This window comes from Natator depressus, chromosome 2, assembly GCF_965152275.1.
Source record: "Natator depressus isolate rNatDep1 chromosome 2, rNatDep2.hap1, whole genome shotgun sequence".
NCBI classification, from domain to species: domain Eukaryota; kingdom Metazoa; phylum Chordata; order Testudines; family Cheloniidae; genus Natator; species Natator depressus.
This window is the reverse complement of record NC_134235.1, coordinates 252,307,362-252,329,475: the sequence shown is the minus strand read 5'-3', so window position 1 is coordinate 252,329,475 and position 22,114 is coordinate 252,307,362. Positions and strand designations below refer to the sequence as shown.

General features: G+C 47.4%; 1 protein-coding gene across 2 annotated transcripts in view; it reads right to left on the bottom strand.

Moving 5' to 3' along the window:
• Nucleotides 1–22,114, bottom strand: part of PLCD1 (phospholipase C delta 1) — a 101,573-nt gene that overhangs the window by 5,462 nt on the left and 73,997 nt on the right. For both annotated transcript variants that reach the window (XM_074946374.1, XM_074946373.1), the window contains exons 9-14: nucleotides 13,451–13,618; nucleotides 11,643–11,799; nucleotides 9,057–9,173; nucleotides 6,174–6,352; nucleotides 4,940–5,072; nucleotides 808–957 (exon numbers count right to left, since the gene is read on the bottom strand). In XM_074946374.1, the coding sequence (XP_074802475.1) occupies nucleotides 808–957; nucleotides 4,940–5,072; nucleotides 6,174–6,352; nucleotides 9,057–9,173; nucleotides 11,643–11,799; nucleotides 13,451–13,618 (904 nt within the window). The remainder of the gene's footprint in view (nucleotides 1–807; nucleotides 958–4,939; nucleotides 5,073–6,173; nucleotides 6,353–9,056; nucleotides 9,174–11,642; nucleotides 11,800–13,450; nucleotides 13,619–22,114) is intronic.

Genomic DNA, 22,114 nt, shown 5'->3' with positions numbered 1-22,114 from the left:
CATCTGAGGATCTCAAAGCCCTCCACAAGCATTAGCTGTTCAGTGAAGACGTTAGGTTTAAGTGACTTGCCCAGCGGCTCACAGGCACTGGGAGAGTCAAGAATAGGAACCAGGAATCCTACTAGTGCCACCCTGCCCTAATCACTGCTTCCCTATAGATGCTACTCCATAAACAATATACGCTGATTGTTTTTAAAGGTCCCTATTTATCCAACCCTAATTACAGTGGTTATTAAGTTGCTAGAAATACAATGGGCAGAGTTCACATTTGACCAGAAACTGGGTCTGATCCCACTATGCTTACAATAGATCACTCATGATCACAAGTGTTCAGACCCTTGGTTTCGTATTGTGCCTGACCCTGATGGGAGTGAACTGCCTTCTGAATTAACACCACTGCTTCCTGTAGTACCTGGCCTTTCGGAGGCAGGCCGAAAGCATGCTGAAGTGAGGCTGCTTTATTTCAGAGTATGCTCAAACCACATCCTGTTTCCTGCTGAATGAATGCGAGTGAATCCACTGTGCGTGTTTTCCTTTGTTACAATGTATTACTCTGGTCTCCAACACAATGACACCATTCCGCAGCGGCCAATGTACTGGCTTATGCTGGGCCTTTAAGGGAAGTCTCTGGAGGCCACCGTTACCCTAATCCTAACAAAGACTCAGGCAGTCACTGAACGAGCAAATGGTCCCAGGGTAACAGCTGGTTGTGTGGGAAAATCCAGGCCGTTAGCCTCTCTAGGGCACCGCTTGTTTTTACAGGGCCGAGCCGGTGTGGCTTGCTCTGCTACAGACAAAGCGCCTTACCTTGTTTTAGACAAGTAAAGGGGATGGTGTACTGTCCAATGAAGTCATTTTTGGTTGATACATCGAAGTCTTCCACCACAAAACGGATCAGAGCAAGTTCAGGGACATCAACGTCAAATTCAAACTCTTCATCCCAGTTTGGGTTAAACCCTGAGCAAGGGAGCAGAAAAATAAAAACAGTGATGCCAAGTTGAAATCAAGATGGGATGTCATGCTGGGAGATATGCTCCCGCTCAGCCACAAGCTAACACGGGGTAAAATTCTCTGGCCTGCATTATGCAGGAGGTCAGACCAGATGATCTGAATGGTCTCTTCTGGCCTTAAAATTCATGCATGAAATCTCAGTCCCACAGAAATCAATGAGCGTTTTGCAACTGACCTCAGTGAGGCCCAGATTTCACCCTAGAAATCTATGAACTGATTGGAACAATGTGAACCACAAAATAATCTGACTGAAACAAGCGTTTTCACTCTACTGGGGCATTTCTGACCATACTTCGGCTCATGGGGTCCCCTCTGCTGCCACAAGACCCAGTGGCTCTCTTCTAGTTGTGGGGGATTTGCCTTCTCCTCTTGGTACTCTGCAGAAGCCCTTCAATGGTGAACTAACTCGGAGGCTGTAAATTCCCATTTGGGAATAACCAACATTGACTCCGGTTGAGTGTTGATGTCAAGTAGGTCACCAAGGTGAGCAGAGATCTGCAGGATCCAGTGCTGCACAAGTATTCTCTGAATTGACCCCAGGAATTCAACAGATAAATCTTAAGGGGAAAGAGAAAATCCCTCTTTCATCCGAAATTCCCTGCCTACCTGTTGTGAGTACATGGCACGGCTACCTGACCTAGCACAAATTGTGGTTCGTAGTGTGTCTTTTTAGAAGCAGCAGGATACTTCTCCAATGATGTAGTGGGTGGTTCAGATGCAAATTGCTGCTGAAATCAGCAAAACAGTTGTCCCATATGGGGATAAGTCTAAGACGAACAGGAACAAGTGCAACAGTTCAGGAGAACAGCCCTGAATGCCAGAGAGAATTCAACAGGCCCAGCCCTGCAGTCTTGATTCAGGCAAAGCTCCAACTGACTGAGTAAGCAGTTCTGCCCGAGGTAGGATTAGGTCTCTGTCCAACTGGTTTATAGTTTTGATTCGGGATTTCTTTTCTGCATACGGACAATACCACTTTGTCAGTGATGAAACTGAGTGAGATCTGCTGCAGCTTTTCTTTGTTAGACCCTTTTTAACACAAAGAGCTGCTGAAGTTTCATTCACCAGTTAGTAAAAGAAACAGTGCAGCTGGAAGGGATTATCGTCATCTCCACTCTCCAGTGATAAAACAGCGTCAGCTTTTCACAGAGAGGAGCCCTACCATAAACGCAGCTCTGGGCCCCCACCTACACCCTGAGAGTGGGCTGGTCACTAGCTGACCTGAGATCCAGGTCTGGAGTTCAAAACTGGCCCAGAGAGCTGGAACAAACCCCAGATCTGAACAGTGGATCTGGAGCCAAAGGTGGTACCTCTGGGGTTTCTCTCCATCTTCAAGGGATTGGACAATCTGGTTGTGAGGGACACAAGAGCCATCCCCTCTTTTGGATCACTGATCATTCCCAGCGTCAAACTCAAACCACACGTTACCCTTTGTTTGACTCAGGCCTCTGGTTCCATCCAGGAAATGCCAAAAAGAAGAATAGAGGCTGCTTTGGCCATATTGCAGCCTGAGCAAAAGCAGCAATGTCTGGGGATCTGGTAAGAGATCCCACAAGATCTCCAGCCCAGTCTGATCTGTTGTAAAGGTCTGGGTCAGCTGGAGATGAGGAAGTGTGGCCGAGTGCACAGGGACCCAGGCTGACAGTCAGAAGCTTCCTGCCCAGCTCTGATACTGACTCACTGTCTGACTTTAAGTAAATCACTGAGGCTACCTTGTGACTTGGACAACACATCTGTGCTGTGGGATAAGAGGTAGTACGAACTCCCCTGCGCGCGATACTCAGATCAGCTACCCAGACCCAGGAGCAAGTAGATGGTGAATGGAGTGAGCTTTGGCTCCACCCATAAAGCGCTGACCAGCACAGCTGTGCTGGTGCAGGGGGTGTCAGAATTTGCTGCTGGTTTGGGTCAGCAGCACATTGCTGTACCCCCAAAGCTAGAGGGAAGCAGAGAGGGAATCATGCCTCAGCAGTGTGGTTGCCTCCTAGCAAGGTGCATAAGACAGGGCAGCGCTAACAATTAAGGTCTCATCTATGGCATTCGGTCCATTTAGATTTTGTGGGAAGGCAAGATAGTCACCGACTGTTCCAGGGCGGATGTGACAGCATTAGCCCCAGGACTATGCTTTTGTCACTAGGGGATTTGCACGTGCAAAGCAATAGCTCAGCATTGTACTCTATGGCCCCTACCTGGTAACAGCCTAATACTCAGAAATCCCGAGCATTCCCAGCTCCCATTGAATCTGTTCCCTGATTTGGGACTTGTTCCTGCAAGGTGAGAATACCCCACTGACTTCAGTGGAAGCTGAGGGCACTCAGGCTCAGATCCGCAGAGGTATTTAAGTGCTGATGGGGGTTAGGTTCCCAAATACCTTTGAGGATCTGGGCCTCAGGGCCATGCAGGACATAGCCCTTGATGTAACTCGTATCAGGTTTCCAGCTCAAATAGTGACAATAACAAATGTGGAATTCCTATCCCATTTTGCAACATTCACTTAAAAGTCCCTGTTTCTGTAAACATTCCTGCCAGTAACCTCCCCGAAGTCGCCGGGGGGGGGGGGGGGGGGGCACAGCAGCTCTGTAGATCCAGACCTTGTGATGTTATATGCACAGTGCAGAGTTTGGTAGGAAAGTTACTGACATGGTTCTAAACCCACAGGCATGTGCCTGAAAGGAAACGGACAAGAACTTTTGCAGTGGGGCCACGTTTTACTAACTGAAATCTAAACCAGGAAGGAAGGAAAGGAGGAAAAGGGAAACACCGCTAGCCCTGGAGAAAATGTGCACGGTGTTTATATGCACTTGGCTTTGATTCCACACAATAATGTACTCTCTGTGTGTGTTGTGAGCGGCGTATTTCCCTATCTCTGTGAGGAATGTGTATGTTGATTTGACAGCTATTTACTGCCTGGATCAGTCTTGCAGGAAAGGAATCTAAGTTATTTCTTGCTCTAGGTATTTATATGGCCCTCCTCAGTGCAGTATCAGATAGCCTCACTGTTACTAATGATCCATCCTCACAACAGCCCGTGAGGAAGGAAGTATTATCGTCTCCATTTTGCTGATGGGGAACTGCATGTAGGAGAGAATAAGTGACTTGCTCAAGGCTCTGAGGAAGTCTGTGGCAGAGCAGGAATTGAACCCAGCTCTCCAGGGTCACAGTCTGTAACCACAAGGCTTTTCATCCTTCCTCCTAGACGTCCATGATGTATGTGAATTTAGCACCAGTGAAAGGTGCCAGTTTGGCTTCCCTGGTGAATTAAGTCCTGTATTTATCCACAGGACAGATACGAAGCTTCCCCACCCTGTCCCATCAAAGAGTGTAAGCTCCGTGCTATGAGGAGGGTGGTTCAGTCCACGCAGCCCATTGAATGGGTGACACCAGACTCGTGTACAGAGGGGATGGATCCGAGCAGACAAGTCCAGGGGCAAGGGAAACAGTGGCATAGCCAGTGCAGAAGTATAAGACTGTGGCCTCTCATGAATCCTCTCCGGGCTTGAGAGCAGGCCGCACAGTAGCTTCCTTGCAAAGGACAGGCTGATCCCGCCAGAGGAAATTTCTTTCCTTCTGAAAAGCTATTGAGGCCTGAGCCCAGTGGAAACAAATCCATTAGGTTATCCTGTATTTGCACCAGTGTTAATGAGCTCAGGATCTGGCCCACTGTCCATAACCAGGAGCTTAGGCATGGCAGCAGGCCCAGATCTGAGCCTGCTGCTCTGTACCATGAGCTGTTCTACCTGCCGGTGGGCACATCAGGGTGGGTTAGGGGAGGCCATGATTAGCTGCACTTTGGAGCATGTCATCACATGAAACCATGTTAGAGTGTAAATTACATGACATTACTTGTGTACAGAGTGAAACCATGCCAGCAAGGTCTTGGGATGCTCTGATGGTGTGTGAAGCTAAGCTGTGATACAGAAATCCCTCTTACCGTTGTTTTCAATTACTTTGGTTTGTTTCTTGTCATTGTCCCGCTGGACCCCATGGATCTCGACTGTCACCCTTGCATCAACGATGGAGTTTTTGCTTTTGTTCACCTTGGGCAGCTGCTGGCCGGAGATGATCTGCAGAGGAAGCAGAGGGGACAGTAGCACACGTTCAGGATGAGACTTGATTTTCAGAACTGTCATCTCTTTTCTCAAGGCAATATCCTTTGGGAACACAGGGTCTGCCATAGCAAGTCAGACCACGGTTCTCTCAAAACTTGCATCCTGACTCCAGCACCTGATGCTTCGGGGAAAGGTGTGAAACGGCCACAGTATTCTTGGTCAACTGTGCAATGCTCCAATAGCCCTGGCAAGGGGCAGGGAGAAAGAATTCCTAATGGACCCCTGCTGATAAGCGGTTTATACCCTGAACCAATACTGAAGGATGTTTGCCAAATAAATGCTTGTAACCATAACAATAAATAATGACATATGAGCCTTGACTACCCTTGTTTTATCCTTTTCACACGTTTTATACTAAACCAAGAAGGTGAAGTCATGAAAAGAGAGTGCTTTCTGTGAGCTGGGCTCTGCCACCCATAATATAATAATAATATATATTATTCAAATTCATTATTATATATATTCATTATTATATATTATTCAATTCATTATTCAATTCATTATTATTCATTATTATATATTCAATTATTCAATTCATTATTATATATTATTCAAATTATTATTATAATTTATTATTTGAATTGTGATAGTCTTAGCAGCTGCAGTCACAGATCAAGACCCCACTGTGCCAGGCACTGTTCAAACAGAACAAGACAGCCCCTGCCCCAAAGACCTGATAGTACCATAGGCCCCAATCCTACCAAGATTTACATATCTTCTTCCCTTTATGAACACTGAATAATCCCAATGACTACTCTGTGCATCAAGTTAAGCATGTGCGTGAGTCTTTGCTGAACTGGGGCCTTACTTTCTGAGTAGTCCCTTTGGCTTTGAAAGGAATTCTCGCAGAGGCCCCGATTCAGACTGAAGTCAATGGGATTCGTGCACATGATTAACTACTTTGATGACTAGCGCTGGATTTAAGCAGGAGTTTCAAACTTGGTGAATCGGGGCTGTGAAGGTACTGCTCAGTGTGGGTAGAGGTGGCAGAATTTAGATCTGTAGAAGCACACAAAGTTGGCGTTGCTGTTACAATTTTCCTACTCCAATTCTTACTTTAATCTGGAGTTTCTTCCGCATCCACCAGACTCCTTCTGTGATGGATTTTGGATTGAACTTGGATTGCTTGTCCCGAAGGAATTCTGGCTTTAAGACATACCCAGAAAACCCATTGTCCTGGAATCGACCCTGGTAAACATCCATTTCTGGGCCTGGCGTCTGGAAATTCAAGGCAACTGGAACAAAAAAATAAAATTCACCTTCCTGTAACCCAGCACAAGTGGTTTTCTAGTGATTTTTCACACAATACAGCTACCTTCATGCATATAGAGATTTGCCTTCGTGATCTGCAGCACAATAGTGATAAACTTTGCTTTCTACAGCCCTTTTCACCTGAGGATTTCACAGATTTTAAAGGGACCATCCTGACCATATAGTCTGACCTCCTGCATAACACAGAATTTCACCCAGTGATTCCTAAACTGAGACTACACCATCAGGTTGAAATGGAGTATCTTTTAGAAAGACATTCAATACTGGTTAAAAGACTTCCAGTGCTGAAGAACCCACCACATCCATAGGTAAGTTGTTTCAATGGCTAATTAACTCACTGAAAACTGTACTTTTCTTCCAGTCTGAATGTATCCAGCGTCAGTTTCCAGCCATCGGAGATTTTTAGGCCTTTGTCTGCTAGATAAAGAAGCTCTCTATTTTCAGAAATCTCCATGTAATTACTTAGACCCAGATCTTCAAAGGTATTTAGACACCTTTGGGGAATCTGAGCCTTATAGACTGATCAAATCACCTCTCAACCTTCTCTTGGCTAGACTAAATAGACTGAACTTCTTTACTCTCTTACTATACGGCATGTTTTCCAGACCTTGAATGATTGTGGTAGCTCTTTTCCGAGCCCCTCTCCATGTTATCAACACCTTTTCTGAAGTGTGTACACCAGAACTGGACACTGTATCCAGTAGTGGTCTCACAAGTGCCTCACACAGAGACAATACCACTCCTCTGCTTTGACTCGATATTCCTCTGCTTATACATCCGAGGATCGTCTTAAATCTCCTTGCCACCACATGGTAGCGGGAGCTCATGTTTAGCTGGTTTTCCACCGTGACCACTAAGTCCTAAGTGCCCTACAAAAATTAAAGACAAAAATGATCCTCTCATTCACACCTCTATTTTTCCTCTGATAAATAAAACACAAATAAATTAATACAGATTTCAGAGAGAGCTGTGTGCACGCTCAGCACCTTTGAAATCTGCCCACTTAATCAGGTGCCCAAATATGGATGTAGGTTCCTAATTTTCAGCACCCATGTTGGTCTCAGTGAATTCTCCAAGGTCACAGCGGTATTTGGGAATAGAACCCAGAATGCCAGACCCTCAAGCACTTTTTCTAACCATTGGACCATCTTCCCCCCAGGGGGGTGGGGAATGGGCAAAAATACTTTATTTCACGAGTAGCTTCATGGAGCCCTTGTTTTCACAATTTGTTTTTGAAACATTCGTATCTCCTCAAAGTTTCAGTGTTCCACGAATTTTAAAAGATTGTTACTTTGTGTTAGATCTGCTACGTTTGGACCCAGGAACTCACCAGCTAAGGCACAGACAACGGGCTAAATAACCAGCTTGCTTATTCAGCTGCTGTTGCTGCTTACTCTGCCACACTATATTCCTCCACTACTATGGGTCTTGAACCGTACTGGTGCACTCTAGTGCAGTGTTTCTCAACCTTTCTGATACCAGGGACTGGCTTGCTGCCTTCCTGAACTGTGTCAGGGAGATCTCAGGAACTGATGCCAGTCCAGGAACCGGTCATTGAGAAATACTGTTCTATCAGTTAGGCATGGAACATGCACAATTACATTACCTACATTAGGTTTCAGAGTAACAGCCGTGTTAGTCTGTATCCGCAAAAAGAAAAGGAGTACTTGCGGCACCTTAGAGACTAACCAATTTATTTGAGCATAAGCTTTCGTGAGCTACAGTACAGCTGTAGCTCACGAAAGCTTATGCTCAAATAAATTGGTTAGTCTCTAAGGTGCCGCAAGTCCTCCTGTTCTTATTACCTACATTACGCTTTGAATACAGGAAGCAGCTACAGGAAATGAGGAAGTATGGAGCTTCAGAGTGACAGCACAACACTGGGACTCAGGAGGTCCACATTCATTCCTAGCTAGCTACAGGTTTTCCGTCTGACCTTGGGCGCGTATCTTCTGTCTCTCAGTTCTCCATTTGTTAAACACGAATACCAAGAGTTCACTATCTCACAGAAAACAAACAACTCACGACAGATATGAATCATGGCTGTTTAATGCATTGCTAGAATGTGCTCAGATACTGCAGCGATAAGCACAGTATAAGAACCTGCACAGCACAGCATAGCGTAGTATACTAGAGCAGAGGTGGGCAAACTACGGCCCGCAGGCCACATCCAGCCCGGCCCCTGAGCTCCTGTCTCGGGAGGCTCGCCCCCAGCCCCTCCCACATAGTTACGCTGCCGCGCGGGCAGCGGGGCTGCGAGCTCCTGCCGCTCTGAGCGGCATGGTAAGGGGGTGGCGGAGGTGCGCGGGGCAGTGGGGGGTTGGGTAGGGGGTCCCGGGGGCCAGTCAGGGGTCAGGGAGTGGTTAGGGGCGGGGGATCCTGGGGGGCAGTCAGGGGACAGGGTGCAGGAGGGGTTGGATAGAGCATGGGAGTCCCAGGGGGCCTGTCAGGGGGCAGAGGTGTGGATAGGTCGGGGAAGTCAGGGGACAGGGAGCAGGCAGGGTTGGATAGGGGGTGGGATCCCGGGGGGGGGAGGGAGCAGTTTGGGGCGGGAGGTCCTCTCTTCAGGGACTGAGGCCACACACAGGTCAATCAAATACTAACAACATTTAGGTCCCTGTTGATCTGGTTCTGATTTTCAACCTGGTAGCTTTCAGTTGCACTTACTGATCTGACAGCCAACGTTCCACAAGTCAACTGGGTTATAGTTGGAAGAATCTGTCCTCCAGCCAGCAGGATAGACCCGGCTCAAATGCCTGATGTTATGATGAATAAAACTGGTTCCTAGAGAAACAGATACAAACACCCTTTTGAGTGATTTGTGCTATTTCTATTCCTTTTTAATGATATGCAGCTCCTTTACCTGTCTACTTAGCCTGTCTTTTAACTTTGTTAACTCTTCTGTGACGTACCAGGGTACAATCCAGACTAATGAGCAGCTGCGTCACCCCACCCTGTAACCTGGGGTGCCCTTTACAATGCCTCGCTGCTGTAGCCTCCAACCTGGACTGCTCAGAAACAGCCTCCAGCATGTAAGTCACACCCAGTTACATCTGTGTGTGCGCTGCAGCCAACCATACAATGGCTCTTACCAGCCTGATTACATTGCAGGGTGACCCCAACGCCCCCCGGCCATCCTGGATTTCCCCCCAGAAATGTATGTCCTGTACGGCCCAGCCCTCGCCTGGACAGTACAAATATTCTGAGTCCATTATTCCTTTAAGGGAGTAATATGCACACAACTTGTTACCCCAAAAGGAGTTACCCAGACACTTCAACTTGAACACACTGGATTAGATAAAACAATAAAACAAGTTTATTAACGATAAGGAGATAGATTTTTAAGTGAGTCCAAGTAATGAGGCACACAAGCCAGAAATGGCTACCAGAAAAATAAAGAGAAAACACTTCCTGGTGCCAAACTTAACGTATTCTGTTAGATTCGAAGCAGAGTTTTCTCACCACATGTTTTAGCAGCAGTCTTACCGACCAAACTCTTCAGGTCAGGACCCCTCCCCCAGAGTCCCATGGTGGCTTCCTTTGTCTCTTCAGGTGCAGTGAATGGGATGGGTAGGGAGAGAAAGAAAGGAGTGCCTTGGGGTGTTTGTCCCTCCTTTTTATAATTTCTTGAAAAACATTGCCAGCTGAGACCCAGGAAACACAGAGCCTATGTGGAAGGATATTCCCTGCTGGGTTTTTTCACCTGTTTGAACTTCCTTTGCTGTCCCTCCCTGCTTGATGACTCAGCTTACTGCTAAAATACATATTAAGGCAAGCACATATTCCTTTGTTTAGGACTGATCTGACTTCTGCATGGGCAGGGCTGTGGGCTTTGGAACGTGTGTTAATAACATCATAGAGGGAAATCTTATCACTTCTCAGTGTTGCCACACATACTTTACCAGGGCAATACTGATCAGCAAATTATGAGTTTTTAAATGATTCCTCATGCGGCACACCTTGTACAAACGTTATTACAATGGTGTACAGAGTGTGAACACAGGAGTATATTCTGTCACCACTTCTTTCCCTTTATCAGACACACTGTCACAAAATCACTTCCACTGCTTCTTTCGGTGACATACCCAGCCAAAGAGACCAAATCTTTTAGGTGCCTCCTCATCCACGTTTGATCACTAATCTGGTGGTGGTCACTCCAAAGTGGACTCTCATTCACTAAGTAAATTGAACCCTCGCCCAAACCTGCAGTCACTTTGCATACAGTTCCCATCCTGAGCCACCACTGCTGGGAACGAGAGCAGAGCAAGTATTCGAATTTTTCAATGAAGTGGTTCTGCCTTGTGAATACTAAAGCAGATGAATACTCTGGCAGGAATGCTGACCGAAATAGTTAATGTGACAGGGATAATGCAGAACATTCACAGAAAGCAGAATTCAAAGAGCAACTATTCACACAAGAAACTTGATTCTGAGAGCTAAACTCATCCAATCAGGCAACTGAAACAGCCCCTGTGACCTATGTGTCAATTCAAAACTGCTTGAACAGCATATGCCATAAAGACACCATTTCTGCTCCCACATTAATATGAAGGGATATTAATGGAGCAGGAAGTTCTACAGTTCAGTGCAAGAAGATATTATAATAAATCTCTGGCCATCTCGAAGCTTCTTGGGTGTTACTGCGTTGTACACAATGGCCACTATGCTGTATGCTCAGTATTTCACAGTGACAAAGGGATAGAACCAAGAATCTCCTACTCTAAAGGAACGGGCTCTTTCTGCTTCAGCCTAAATGGGACTCTCTATTGGGTGCATGCAGTATAGGGCCTATGAAACCCATCTATGAGACATAGCTGAAATAATTCTGTCTAGCAAACTGCAGTGGTGTACATACATTACACACACACACAAAATTCACCACATTACAATATCTGTTTATGATTTTTACTACCATGCTTAAAGCATGTAAAATGCTGCTATGGCTAAAATACCCTTATGGTACCAGTTTTGGATTACAAAAGAGATCCAGGAGACAGCACTGAACGCAGCACAAATACTTAATGGTGGGGTAGGGAGGGAAGTTGCCATTTATACATAGAGAGACAATGCAAAGTTGTTTTTAGATTCTAAGGTGCTACCAATCATGTAGGAGAGGACTCTCTTCTTCTGGACATCTTGCCTTTAAAAGTGAATCTTCGCACGGAAAGATTAGAGAAGGAAGTGAGCACCGAATGTGTGGGTTCACGGACAAGGGGACTAGCAAAGCCTGTTGACAAGGCCGGAGGCACGTACCAGACTCCTGCGCCAGTTTCTGGGCTTTGCTCTCAGTGAAGGATGACATCTCATAGAAGGCGAGGGGAGAGGTGGTGCTGTCGAAGCCCTGGAAGTGGACGCTCTTGCAGTAGATGATGATGTCCGATAACTCCTTGGCCAGCTTTAATTTGGTGCTCTGGAGACAAGAAAGCAATAGGTTTGGCCTTTCCTCCACAAACCCCACACAACTCTGCAGAGTACGCACTCTAATGATCACCGGGGAAGGACACCAGGGCCTCATTCCTGTCTCCTTCACAGAGGGATCCCCCAGTTTTTAGCACCCAGAACCTTTCGTGCAACTGGGCTGTACCCAGCTTCCCCTCCTTTCCCAGAACAGGTTGCTTTCAACGCTGACTGCATGAACAGGCTGATTCCTGGTTGCACATTTGGTCTAGGCAAACCCTACCCCGGTTAAGAAAAGACTCGGGATGACTGTGGGATTGGTGTTTGCATGCTGTTACCCACCTCACCCTTCTGACTCACAGGCTGCTAGTGGCAGGAGGTCTGGGAAAGATCTGGGCTGTGTGTGTGAGCTCTAACTGGGTTTCATGCAGCAGCTGCTTTGCCAGCCAAGTCCCATTGTTGCTCAGTGTCACAGCATGATGGACCCCCACATTATGCAGGTGGAAAGCTCTGCACAAGGCTTTCTGCAGCGCAGGACCAAAAATGTTTTGTTTGCACTCTCAGCCTCAGCCCTCGACTCCAGCATTCAGACTTTTCAGTTGAGTCTCAGAAATTGATTGTCTCAGGGCCAGCTGTGCAAACCGGAAGATCAACCCTGGCTGGGAATAAGGGAACAGAGAGGGCAGGATTCCCGGCTCCACAAAGCTTGGAGCTCTTCATTCTGGGATAGACGGGTTCTGATTTTGTCATGTGATGCTTTGGCCCCTGTTGCTGCCACAACCACCTTAATTACTTCAGGGATTTAACAGGAGCAAGCAGCTCCGGTGAGGGAAGGAAGCAGGAAAGAAAAATAACCAACGTCCAAGGAAACACCTGCTTGATTCCAGACTAGACATGAAATATAAACCTCTGGAAACTAGGGAAAACACATGATGGACCAGATCCACAGCGGGTGTTCATCTTCATTGACTTCAGTGGAGCTACACTGTTATACACCCATCATGAATCTGGCCCATAGTGCATAGGGACATTCACACACACCCTGAGGCTGGGAAACATCAGTGGTCTAAGATAAAGGGCCAAATTCTGCACGTGGATGCTTCAATGAGTTAAGCGCATATGTCTAAGGGCAGAGCTTTCAAAAGCGATGTTTGAGTCTAGGGAAGGACCAAGATTCTTATAGTTTGGCCCTGCCTCGCCTGAATAGATCAGACCATGCCCCTTGGTGTAAATCAGCAGAGCTCCATTGGAGCGACACTAATTCATACCAGTTGAGGACCTGGTCACGTATTAGAAAGTGGGTTCGTTGGACCTACACTACGTTCAAAGCCCCATGTAGAAGGGTCGACTTTTCATAGCCCTATGAACGGTGCAGTGGGATAAAGCGCTAATGTAATTTATTCACCTTAATTTGGGTTATTGCTGATTATGCACTATTTGTATTTAATGTCTTTTTAAAACAAACTTTGTATTGTGGATCATCTAAGCACTATACCCAGATGTACAGACACTCTTTTCTCAACCTGTGTATTATATAATTTTAACATTAGCTTTAATAAAATGTCAAGGCCTTCTGCAGGCTGGACAGCCAGGATCTAGCTTATGCCCTTTCCCTCTCCACATAATTCTTCCCATTCAGTGATCCGGTCAGAGCTTTGACTTACTGTCCTCTTCTGCTCTACCTCCTTCTTCACAGACTCATCTTCCATTTCGGCTGCTTCATCCTCATCAGAGACATCTTCAGCCTCTGTGCTACTGTTCCCGTTCATCCCTATCGTGTCCTCCAGGCTGTTCAACTTCTTTCCCTTCACAAGGATCTTCCCCTTTAATTGCTGCAAAAGGAGTTGTGAAAAACGGGTGTAAGTCAGAGCAGAATCTGGCCTGATCTGTAATAAATCAGAAGGATGCTTGGCAGGACCAAGGCCCATTTGAGCTTCACCAGTCACCGGTTATTAGCCAAAGGAATCCAGTTAATGGACAAAGCCATCAGCCCACCAAGGCTGTACCCTACTCCCTGCAGTGGCCAATGCCTGAGATTTCAAAGAATGGCAGCCACCTCCCAGCCCATCTGCAAAAACCGATGATAAGAAAAAGCTCCTGTCTGAGTGCCCCAGGTAATCAGCACACTCTCTGAAACATGTAGTGAGATCCACCTTAAATTACCAGACATAACTACAAGTCCTATTAAAGGCTACAAAATTATCCAACTCTTTTAAAATATCTAACATCGCCCAATGGCCACAGAACAAGACTGGGAGTTAGGACAGACGGGATGTATTCCTGGCTCTGTTACTGCCTCGCTGAGTGACCTTATGCAAGTCACTTAAGCTCCTTCAGCCTCTGTTTCCTCATCTGTAAAATGTGGATAGGGAAACTTACACCATTTTGTAAACCGCTTGAGAGCCATGGTTGAAAACTGCTATATGCCAATAAGTGACAGCATGTATTTGACCAAAGGATTCCACATGATCACTATGCACTGGTCAGTATCTTGGATAATGTTCAGGGCCCGCTTTGAAGATATTCTGTGCTCAAACTCAAGGAGAGCTCTGGGCTTTTAGCACATCTCAGAGACAGACTCTTTATAAGCAAAACAAAAAGATTAGGTGCCAGATCCCCCACTGGAACAGATCAGCATCCTCCAATACAGCAATGCCAATTTGCACCAGCTGAGGAGCTGGACCAAGACATTCAATTTTTGTATTATATGGCTTATCACAACCTATGAGAAGGTCCCGGGTGACTTGACCATGGTCTACAAGTACCAATACGGGGGAAAGATTTCTGGTAGTAGAGGGCGCTTTAGGGTCAGAAGTTGAAGCTAGATATATTTAGACGAGAAACAAGTGGCTAACATTTAACAGTGAGGGTAATGAACCATTGGAACTATTTACTTAGGGATGTGGTGGAATCTCCATCACTTGCTGTCTTAAAACCAAGACTGGACATCTTTTTACAAGTTCTCTTATGGCTCAAACAGAAGTTATGGGCCTGATGCAGGGATCGCTGTGTGCCACTCTCTGGCCTGTGTTATGCTGGAGGGCAGGCTAGATGACTGCGGCTTGTTACTTTTTTACTCAAGTGGGCTGAGATTTTCAAAATCACTTAGCACCGGCCCACCTCTGCTTCCAGCGAACACAGTCGGAGATGTAGCATTGACTCCAGCCTGGGTGCTTAAGTCAGTGCTGAGTGTTAGGAAAATCCTACCCATAGTGCACAGCACTGTCCTTATCTTCCCAAGGAAAGATGGAATCTGCAAATTAACCACTCTACTTGCTTTGCTTTGGTATGACATGCACTCCCGCACTCTTTTACATCCTGCCGAGCACCCACAATATTTAATGTACTTATTCTCTCAACACCCCTCTGAGGCAGGGCAGTGCTCGTATCCCCATTTTACAGCTGGGGAACTAAGGGGCTACGTGTCTTGCCCGTGGTCACACGGGATGATTGTGGTGGAGCAAAGAATTGAACTTGGGTCTCCCAAAGCCTCAGCTAATGCCCTAACCACTGAACAATCCTTCCTCTATATTTCTGAGTGCTGTAATGGGAGAGGCAACAGTCATGCTGTTCTTAAATGACAGGGCTGTAGTAAACCAGGGAGATTTTAAAGCAATCAAGCAGTTTTCAAAGAATATTATACTCTCTTTGTAGGTGACAGTGCATTGTAACGAGTCTTAGCAGAGACCAGCCTGACACATCATGCAGTCAAGTTGCAGTAGATTTTGCTGGCCTCACCGCAAAGTCTGGCTTGAACTGAAATTTGCCATTGGAACCTGATAAAGGAGCCAAGCTTTTTTTTTTTCCCCCTTAAGATACCACAAATAAGCCGTTTACTTTGGAACAACTCCCCTGGCACTCAGAGTGCACAAAAGCTGCCAGCAGGAGGGTACCAATTATGAGGCAACATATGGCAGGAACAGACATCGCCAGTCCTCATCTGGGTATATCTCCCTTAATTTCCTGCCACTGCCGGGGCCTCAGGGATTGGTGCACCCCAGCCCCTCCTATTCTTTGCCTCGGGCATAAAATAGTTTTGTCTCCATAGGGGTGCAATACTTTGGTCTAATTGCAGTTGTTGGAGTGAGTATGCGGGTGCTGGTGGCCTGTGGTATACAAGAGGTCAGACTAAATGAGCTGGTGATCCTTTCATTTCTCTGCATTCATTTCAGGAGCCAGTTGAAAACTGTCCCCCTTTTTTTAAACACTCTCCATAGAGCTGCCCTCTCTTTACACCTTCCCTATGCCCTGCAGTACTTTAGCATCCCCCTGTTCCTCTCTGTCCTTCCATAACATCTAGACCTTGCAGGAGAAATTCATCCCTGCACAGAGGCCTATGCACCATTTACATCCCACTCAAGCCTTCAAACAGTGGGACTGTCAGGCCTCATGCTGGCACTCTCCACAGGGGTGGAGAAACTTCATCTCACTAGCGCAAGAGCCTTCTCCCAGGCAGATTCTGGACCAGCCTTTCCTGTATCTACTGCATATAAAAGCTGTGTGTTGCTATTAGTTATTACGTCTCCGCCTCATTGGTACTTTATCTCTGTGACGCTGCCTTTTTATCACAGAGCTCTCTAGGGAAGGGCACTTCAGACCTCCTTGCCACCGCCTCATTTCTGGGCCCAGAAGAAAGAAAATGGATGGGCCATGGCATAAAACGTAGGAGATCTAGATTTAATTCCCATCTTTGCCACTGACTTTGCATGACACCTTAGGCAAATCACTTAACTCCTCAGCTGTCCGCCGGCAAGAACAGACAAGTAATCTTTTCCTATTTTTTGAGTCTTTAAATCAAGACTGGGTGGTCTTTCTAAAAGATACGCTGAACCTCAAACAGAAGTTATGGGCTGATGCAAAGATCAATGAAGCTCTCTGGCCTGTGTTATACAGGACGCCAGACTAGCTGATCACAATGGTCCCTTTTGGCCTATGAATACTGTCCGCCCCACCCCTCCTTGCCTATACCTCTTGATTTCTTTCTAATTCTGTTGTGATTTAGTATTTATCAGTGAGGGTGAAATTCATTGGTAGGTCAGTCTTAAGTCCTATTCTGAGAGCTTAAGTGGCACACTGGTCTTGGTGCGACCCTCTTGCATGGGATGACGTTCATAACTGAGCTGTGTGAAGAGTTTCAGGCTCCAGTTTCTGTAGAAGATGCTGTACTACAGTGGTCTTCAACCTTTTTATGCCCAAGATCACTTTTTGAATTTAAGGGCAACCCAGCATCTACCCCGCCCCTTCCCCAAAGTCCCACCACACTCACCCCATCCCCCCCCCCCCCGTCACTCGCTCTCTCCCACCCTCACTCACTTTCACTGTGCTGGGATACGGGGTTGGGGTTCGGGAGGGGGTGCGGGTTCTGGGCTGGAGCTGAGGGATTTGGAGTGTGGGATGGAGCTCTGGGCTGAGCCTGGGGCAGGGGGTTGAGGTGCAGGAGAGGGTGAGGGGTGCAAGCTCTGGGAGGGAGTTTGGGTGCAGGACAAGGCTCTGGGCTGGGCCAGAGCATTGGGGTACAGGAGTGGGTGCAAGGTGCTGGCTCTGGGAGGGGGCTCCGGGCTGGGTCAGGGGGGTGGGGTGCAGGAGGGGGTGGGGGTGCTGGCTCTGGGAGGGGGCTCCGGGCTGGGGCTTGGGATGCAGAAGAGGGTTCCGGGCACAGGAGGGGGTATAGGGTGCTGGCTCCGGGAGGGGGCTCAGGGCTGGTTTGGGGTACTGGCACTGGGAGGGAGCTCAGGGCTGGGGTGCGCCCTCCCACCAGGCAGCACATACCTGCGATGACTCCCAGTTGGTGGTGCAACATGGCTGCCGCTAAGGCAGGCTCCCTGCCTACCCCGGCCCAATGCCACTCCCAGAAGGGGCCAACATGCCCCTGCAGCCCCTGGGGGGCAGGGGCGGGCAGCATGTGGCTCCGCGTGCTGCCCCTCTCTGCAAGCACCGCCCCCGTAGCTCCTGTTGGCCACAGCTCCCCATTCCCAGTCAATGGGATAGTGATTGACTGGGAGATCTAGGATCAACCAGTTCATCACGATCGACCGGTTGGTGACCACTGCTGTACTACAATAAAAGTTGCATTGAACCTTATTTCCATGAGGCACGTGGGCTGAGCATTGGCACCCATCAGTCAGTATGGCTATCTGGAACAAGAGATGCTGACACCCTGATTTTCAGTGGCTTTCCCCCAGGATAAAGTTTAAAAAACTAAACTCTCGTTATGGCAGTCTCGGTTTCCCTCCATGTGATACTAAGTAGTTCCTGCCAAACTACGCCTGAGGGGAAAGAGAATCCACTCATTACTTCAGCTCTGCTGAGCACGTCCTTTGTGCTGTGTAGAAGCCTCAGAGTTCCTGAAATGCCTCAGTAAGTAATGGCAACTGGCAAGACTTGACCACAAAACCCACTTCATTTACCTGTGGGAAGCACAAGGGTGAATACAACACAATATATCCTGAGAGGCAGCAGGACTGGGAGTAGATGGAACTCTGGACTAGAAGCCAGGGATAGAGAGTCACGGTTGCAGAGCTAGCCACACCTCTGCCTGCCTTCTGGTCTCTCCGAGTGCAGCCCTGCCTGTCTCAGCCCTCCTGCCTTTAGCCTTCCCTAGGGTGGAATCCTGTGATCCTCCCGCTCTCAGACCAGGCTGCGTGCTGCGATATCCTGCCTATCCACCATGCTGAGCCAGCAGGTCCGACGGACTTCAGGCACCGGCTGTTCTACCCTGTGGGAGTCTGTGACCAGTGGCATACATGACCAGACAGCCTTTTCGAACCAAAGTACTGATTATTTTAACAGGAACAAAGCATTTGTTGTCTTAAAACCCTTTTTCTCTAAACAGTCTACACGCGTATCCATCTTACGTAAAGCCCTATCATCCCCTGATGGTCATTTAGGCAGCCCTAACTTCTTCAGACTCCCTAGCAGGTCCCTGGTGTCTCAGTCTGGTGCCCTCAAACACCCCCCCAAATATCCCTCCTCACCCCCTTTGACAGAGTGCTCCTTTTTAAACTTGCCCGGCTTCTTCTGATCTCCTGTGTTCCCAGCCTTCCCCTGCCATGGTATTGTCTCTTAACAACTCTCCAGTGTGCTGAGAAGTGTCTTATCTTCAGCCATTCATTTCCATCCTGCTTGTTTTTTTCCCCAACAGCCCCTTTTAAACTCAACCAGTCTAAGCACAAAGTAAACATCCCAATTACGCGGTCGACACACAGTATTCGTAAGTTATTACAGAGTAGCTCCAAATGCATCACACACAGTTTCATAGATTCATAGGGACCATCAGATCATTAAGTCTGAGCTCCTGTATAGCACAGGTCAAAGAACGTTATACATTTCTGCCACTGACTTGATACATAGCCTTGGGCACTTTACTTAACCTCTCTGTGGGCAGGATCCTGGTAGGGGCTGAATTCAGGTGCGAATTAAAAGGGCTCAGCACCATGTCCCAGTTTCCACAGTGTGCAGAATAAGGATACTTTCCTACCTATCTGACGGGGGAGCTGTGAGGGTTACTGAGATAATGCTTGTCAAGGGCTCTGAAGATCCAACACACTAATACTTATTACACCCTTATTTTGTACAATGTCTTTCAGGGCAACTGTCTCCCGAGCTGCTTTGCAGGGTGAAATAGCAATAACTGAACAATGACGTTAAAGGAGAAACGATGGCAGAGGATGGGAAAAATTAAGGGGCCCCAGCAAGAGAGGAGGAGAGACATTTTCCAGTGAGGTTTTTAAGAGAGGCAGAGAGAGACGAAAGCTATCCCAGAAAGGAGGGGCTGCAAAGGCGGCTCCCTCCAACACTGGAATAACTATGGAAAAAGACACAGAAGAGGACCTGGGGGAGGAGGCAGAGGACCAGACCTAGATTCACCAGTAGGGAGCAATTTGCGCTCCATTATACATGCAGTGGGGGCAGGACCCAAAAGAAACACTGATGGCAGAGGCTTTCAGGGTAAGTTGCTTGACTCAGTGTATCTTCCAAATGGCCCAGGTCCTGCGCCTTTCGGGGCAGCACCGCTACTCTATGGATGGCAAAAGCTCACTCCAGGGCTCACAGGCTATGTCTGCACTGGAATTAAAAACCCGCAGCTGGCCCATGCCTGCTGACCCAGGCTTGCGGGGCTCGGCCTAAGGGGCTGTTTAATTGCGGTGCAAACGTTCCAGCTTGGGCTGCAGCCCGAGCTTTGGGACCCTCTCACTTTGCAGGGGCCTAAAGCCTGGGGCTCCAGCCTGAGCGCCAACATCACAAACTGCCCCTTAGATCTGAGCCCAAGTCAGCTGGCATGGACCATCTGCGGGTTTTTTATTGCAGTGCAGACACACCCACAGCAGACGGGGGATTGCAGCAGACTTGTGCAATGATGGCTCTGACTCAGGCAGACTTTCTGCCACTGAGGAGTGAATCGAGCCCAAGGAAGGTGAGATGGGCAGGGGGCCACTCCATGGAGAGTTAGCAACTCTGAAGTGTTGAGAGGCCAGGGGGACATGGTCACGTCTTACTGTATGTGAGACGATGGGCAGCAACACTCTTGGCACACCAGCCCATACAGCAATGGCATCGGAGCAGCCACTGAGAAGGGAGATGCGGTAGTCAAGGTGAGAAGCCATTGATTAAATGCCTGAATGGGGATGTCAGGGTCACAGCAAGAGCTATCCACTCTATCAATCTGGAGTGTTTTATGAGGACTCTCTAATATTTAACCCATCTGATTCCTCTAGTCACCAACAACTTTAACGAGTGCTTTATTTCAATTCCAGTGCTGGGCTGGCTAGGCTATTTTCTGCATGCTCTGTAGTTAGGATCACCCACCCGTGAGTTATTGTTCCATTCTGATCTAATTATTTCTTCCACTTGGCTCCTGAATGAGCTTTCTCAGAGCCGGGGGGAAAAAAAAGGCCAGGTGCCTTTCAGAATGGCAGTGAAGGGACTGGATCACGTGCAATGTGATAAAGAACAAGAGAGACAAACTTAGACAGCCTTACCAGGGAAACCTCCAGGGGAAGATGGTTTCATGGAGAAGGAAGTTTCCATGGAAGGTGAACTAGTGGGGATGGGATGGGATCAGACATACCATGTGCCCAGCAATGCAAATCACCCATCCATCTGTATAAAGCCTGCTAGGAGACTGTCTGTGCTCCAGGATGGTGGAGTGATGAGTGGCTGAGGAGGTCAATCCCCCCCGGCCCCATATGTGTAACTCTAGCCTCTCCTTTCTCCTCCCAGCCCCTCAGCAGCCTTCTATGCCGGCCTATGCAGGGATGTTACACAGACTGGTTCCATGGCCCGTGGGAGTGCCCTGGCAGCCATGCAGCCATCTGCCAGTGGACCTTCCTGGGCAACCCCTGGGCGTAGCTTAAGAGGTTCACGGGCTTTTGCTGTCCCTCGGCAACCAGGTTAATTGCCCCTGATGTGAGTAGGCAATGAGATTACTCATGTGCATAAGGACTTCTCACAGCAGTAACGGTTTGCAGGATTAGGACCTACCAAAAAAGATACACACCCTAGACAGCACCGTAATTTATTAGTGCGAATCTGAACTGTGTCAACTTCCCTTTTCCTGCAGTGCGGTATATTTCTTTAAGTCCTAAAACTACCCAGCCAACAGACTCCATAATGATGCTTCTCCTGCTTTGCATTTTGTTTACCGCCTTCCAGCGGCTTGCCAGGGGCGGATTCCAAACTGAGAAAATAAATGGACACACTTTTTTCTCATAAAAAATTCATTGCCCCCTCCCTCTTCCCTCTTGTCAGCTTTACTAGGAAGTGGAAAATCAAGGATGGTGTTTTATGTATCAATTATAAATGAAAGTATCTACAACAGTCAACAATTTGGTCTTGAGAAAAGATGCTACTAGGCACACGTTAGGCAGATGGAGGAATAGTACAGGAGGGAAAAAGTGAGGAATTATTTTTATACCACTATTTTTTCCCTTTTTTAAAAAGCTGACTCGACCAGATCTTTAGCTGATATAAATCAGCCTAGCTCCATTGACTTTAATGCAGCGACACTGATTTACACCAGCTGAGGAGCTGGCCCATTGGCTATCGGAGGAGCCAGAGGGCATATCAGGTAGATAGCAGGAAACAAAAATGTGCAAAATGTCTTTGGTTTTTGTTTGATTTATTATTTCCCATTTTATTTTTCAATGATTTTTAAAGATTTTTATATATATATATATAATTTTACTGGGCTACAAAGAGTTAACAACCCTTTGAAAAGCAATCAGCTGATTTCAGGATTTTTCACTGAGGGCAAACAAGGCATGAGGAAGTGAGGGGAAAGTCAGTAACACGATCTCTCAAGAGCTTGCTTATCCAACTCAGTAAAATCT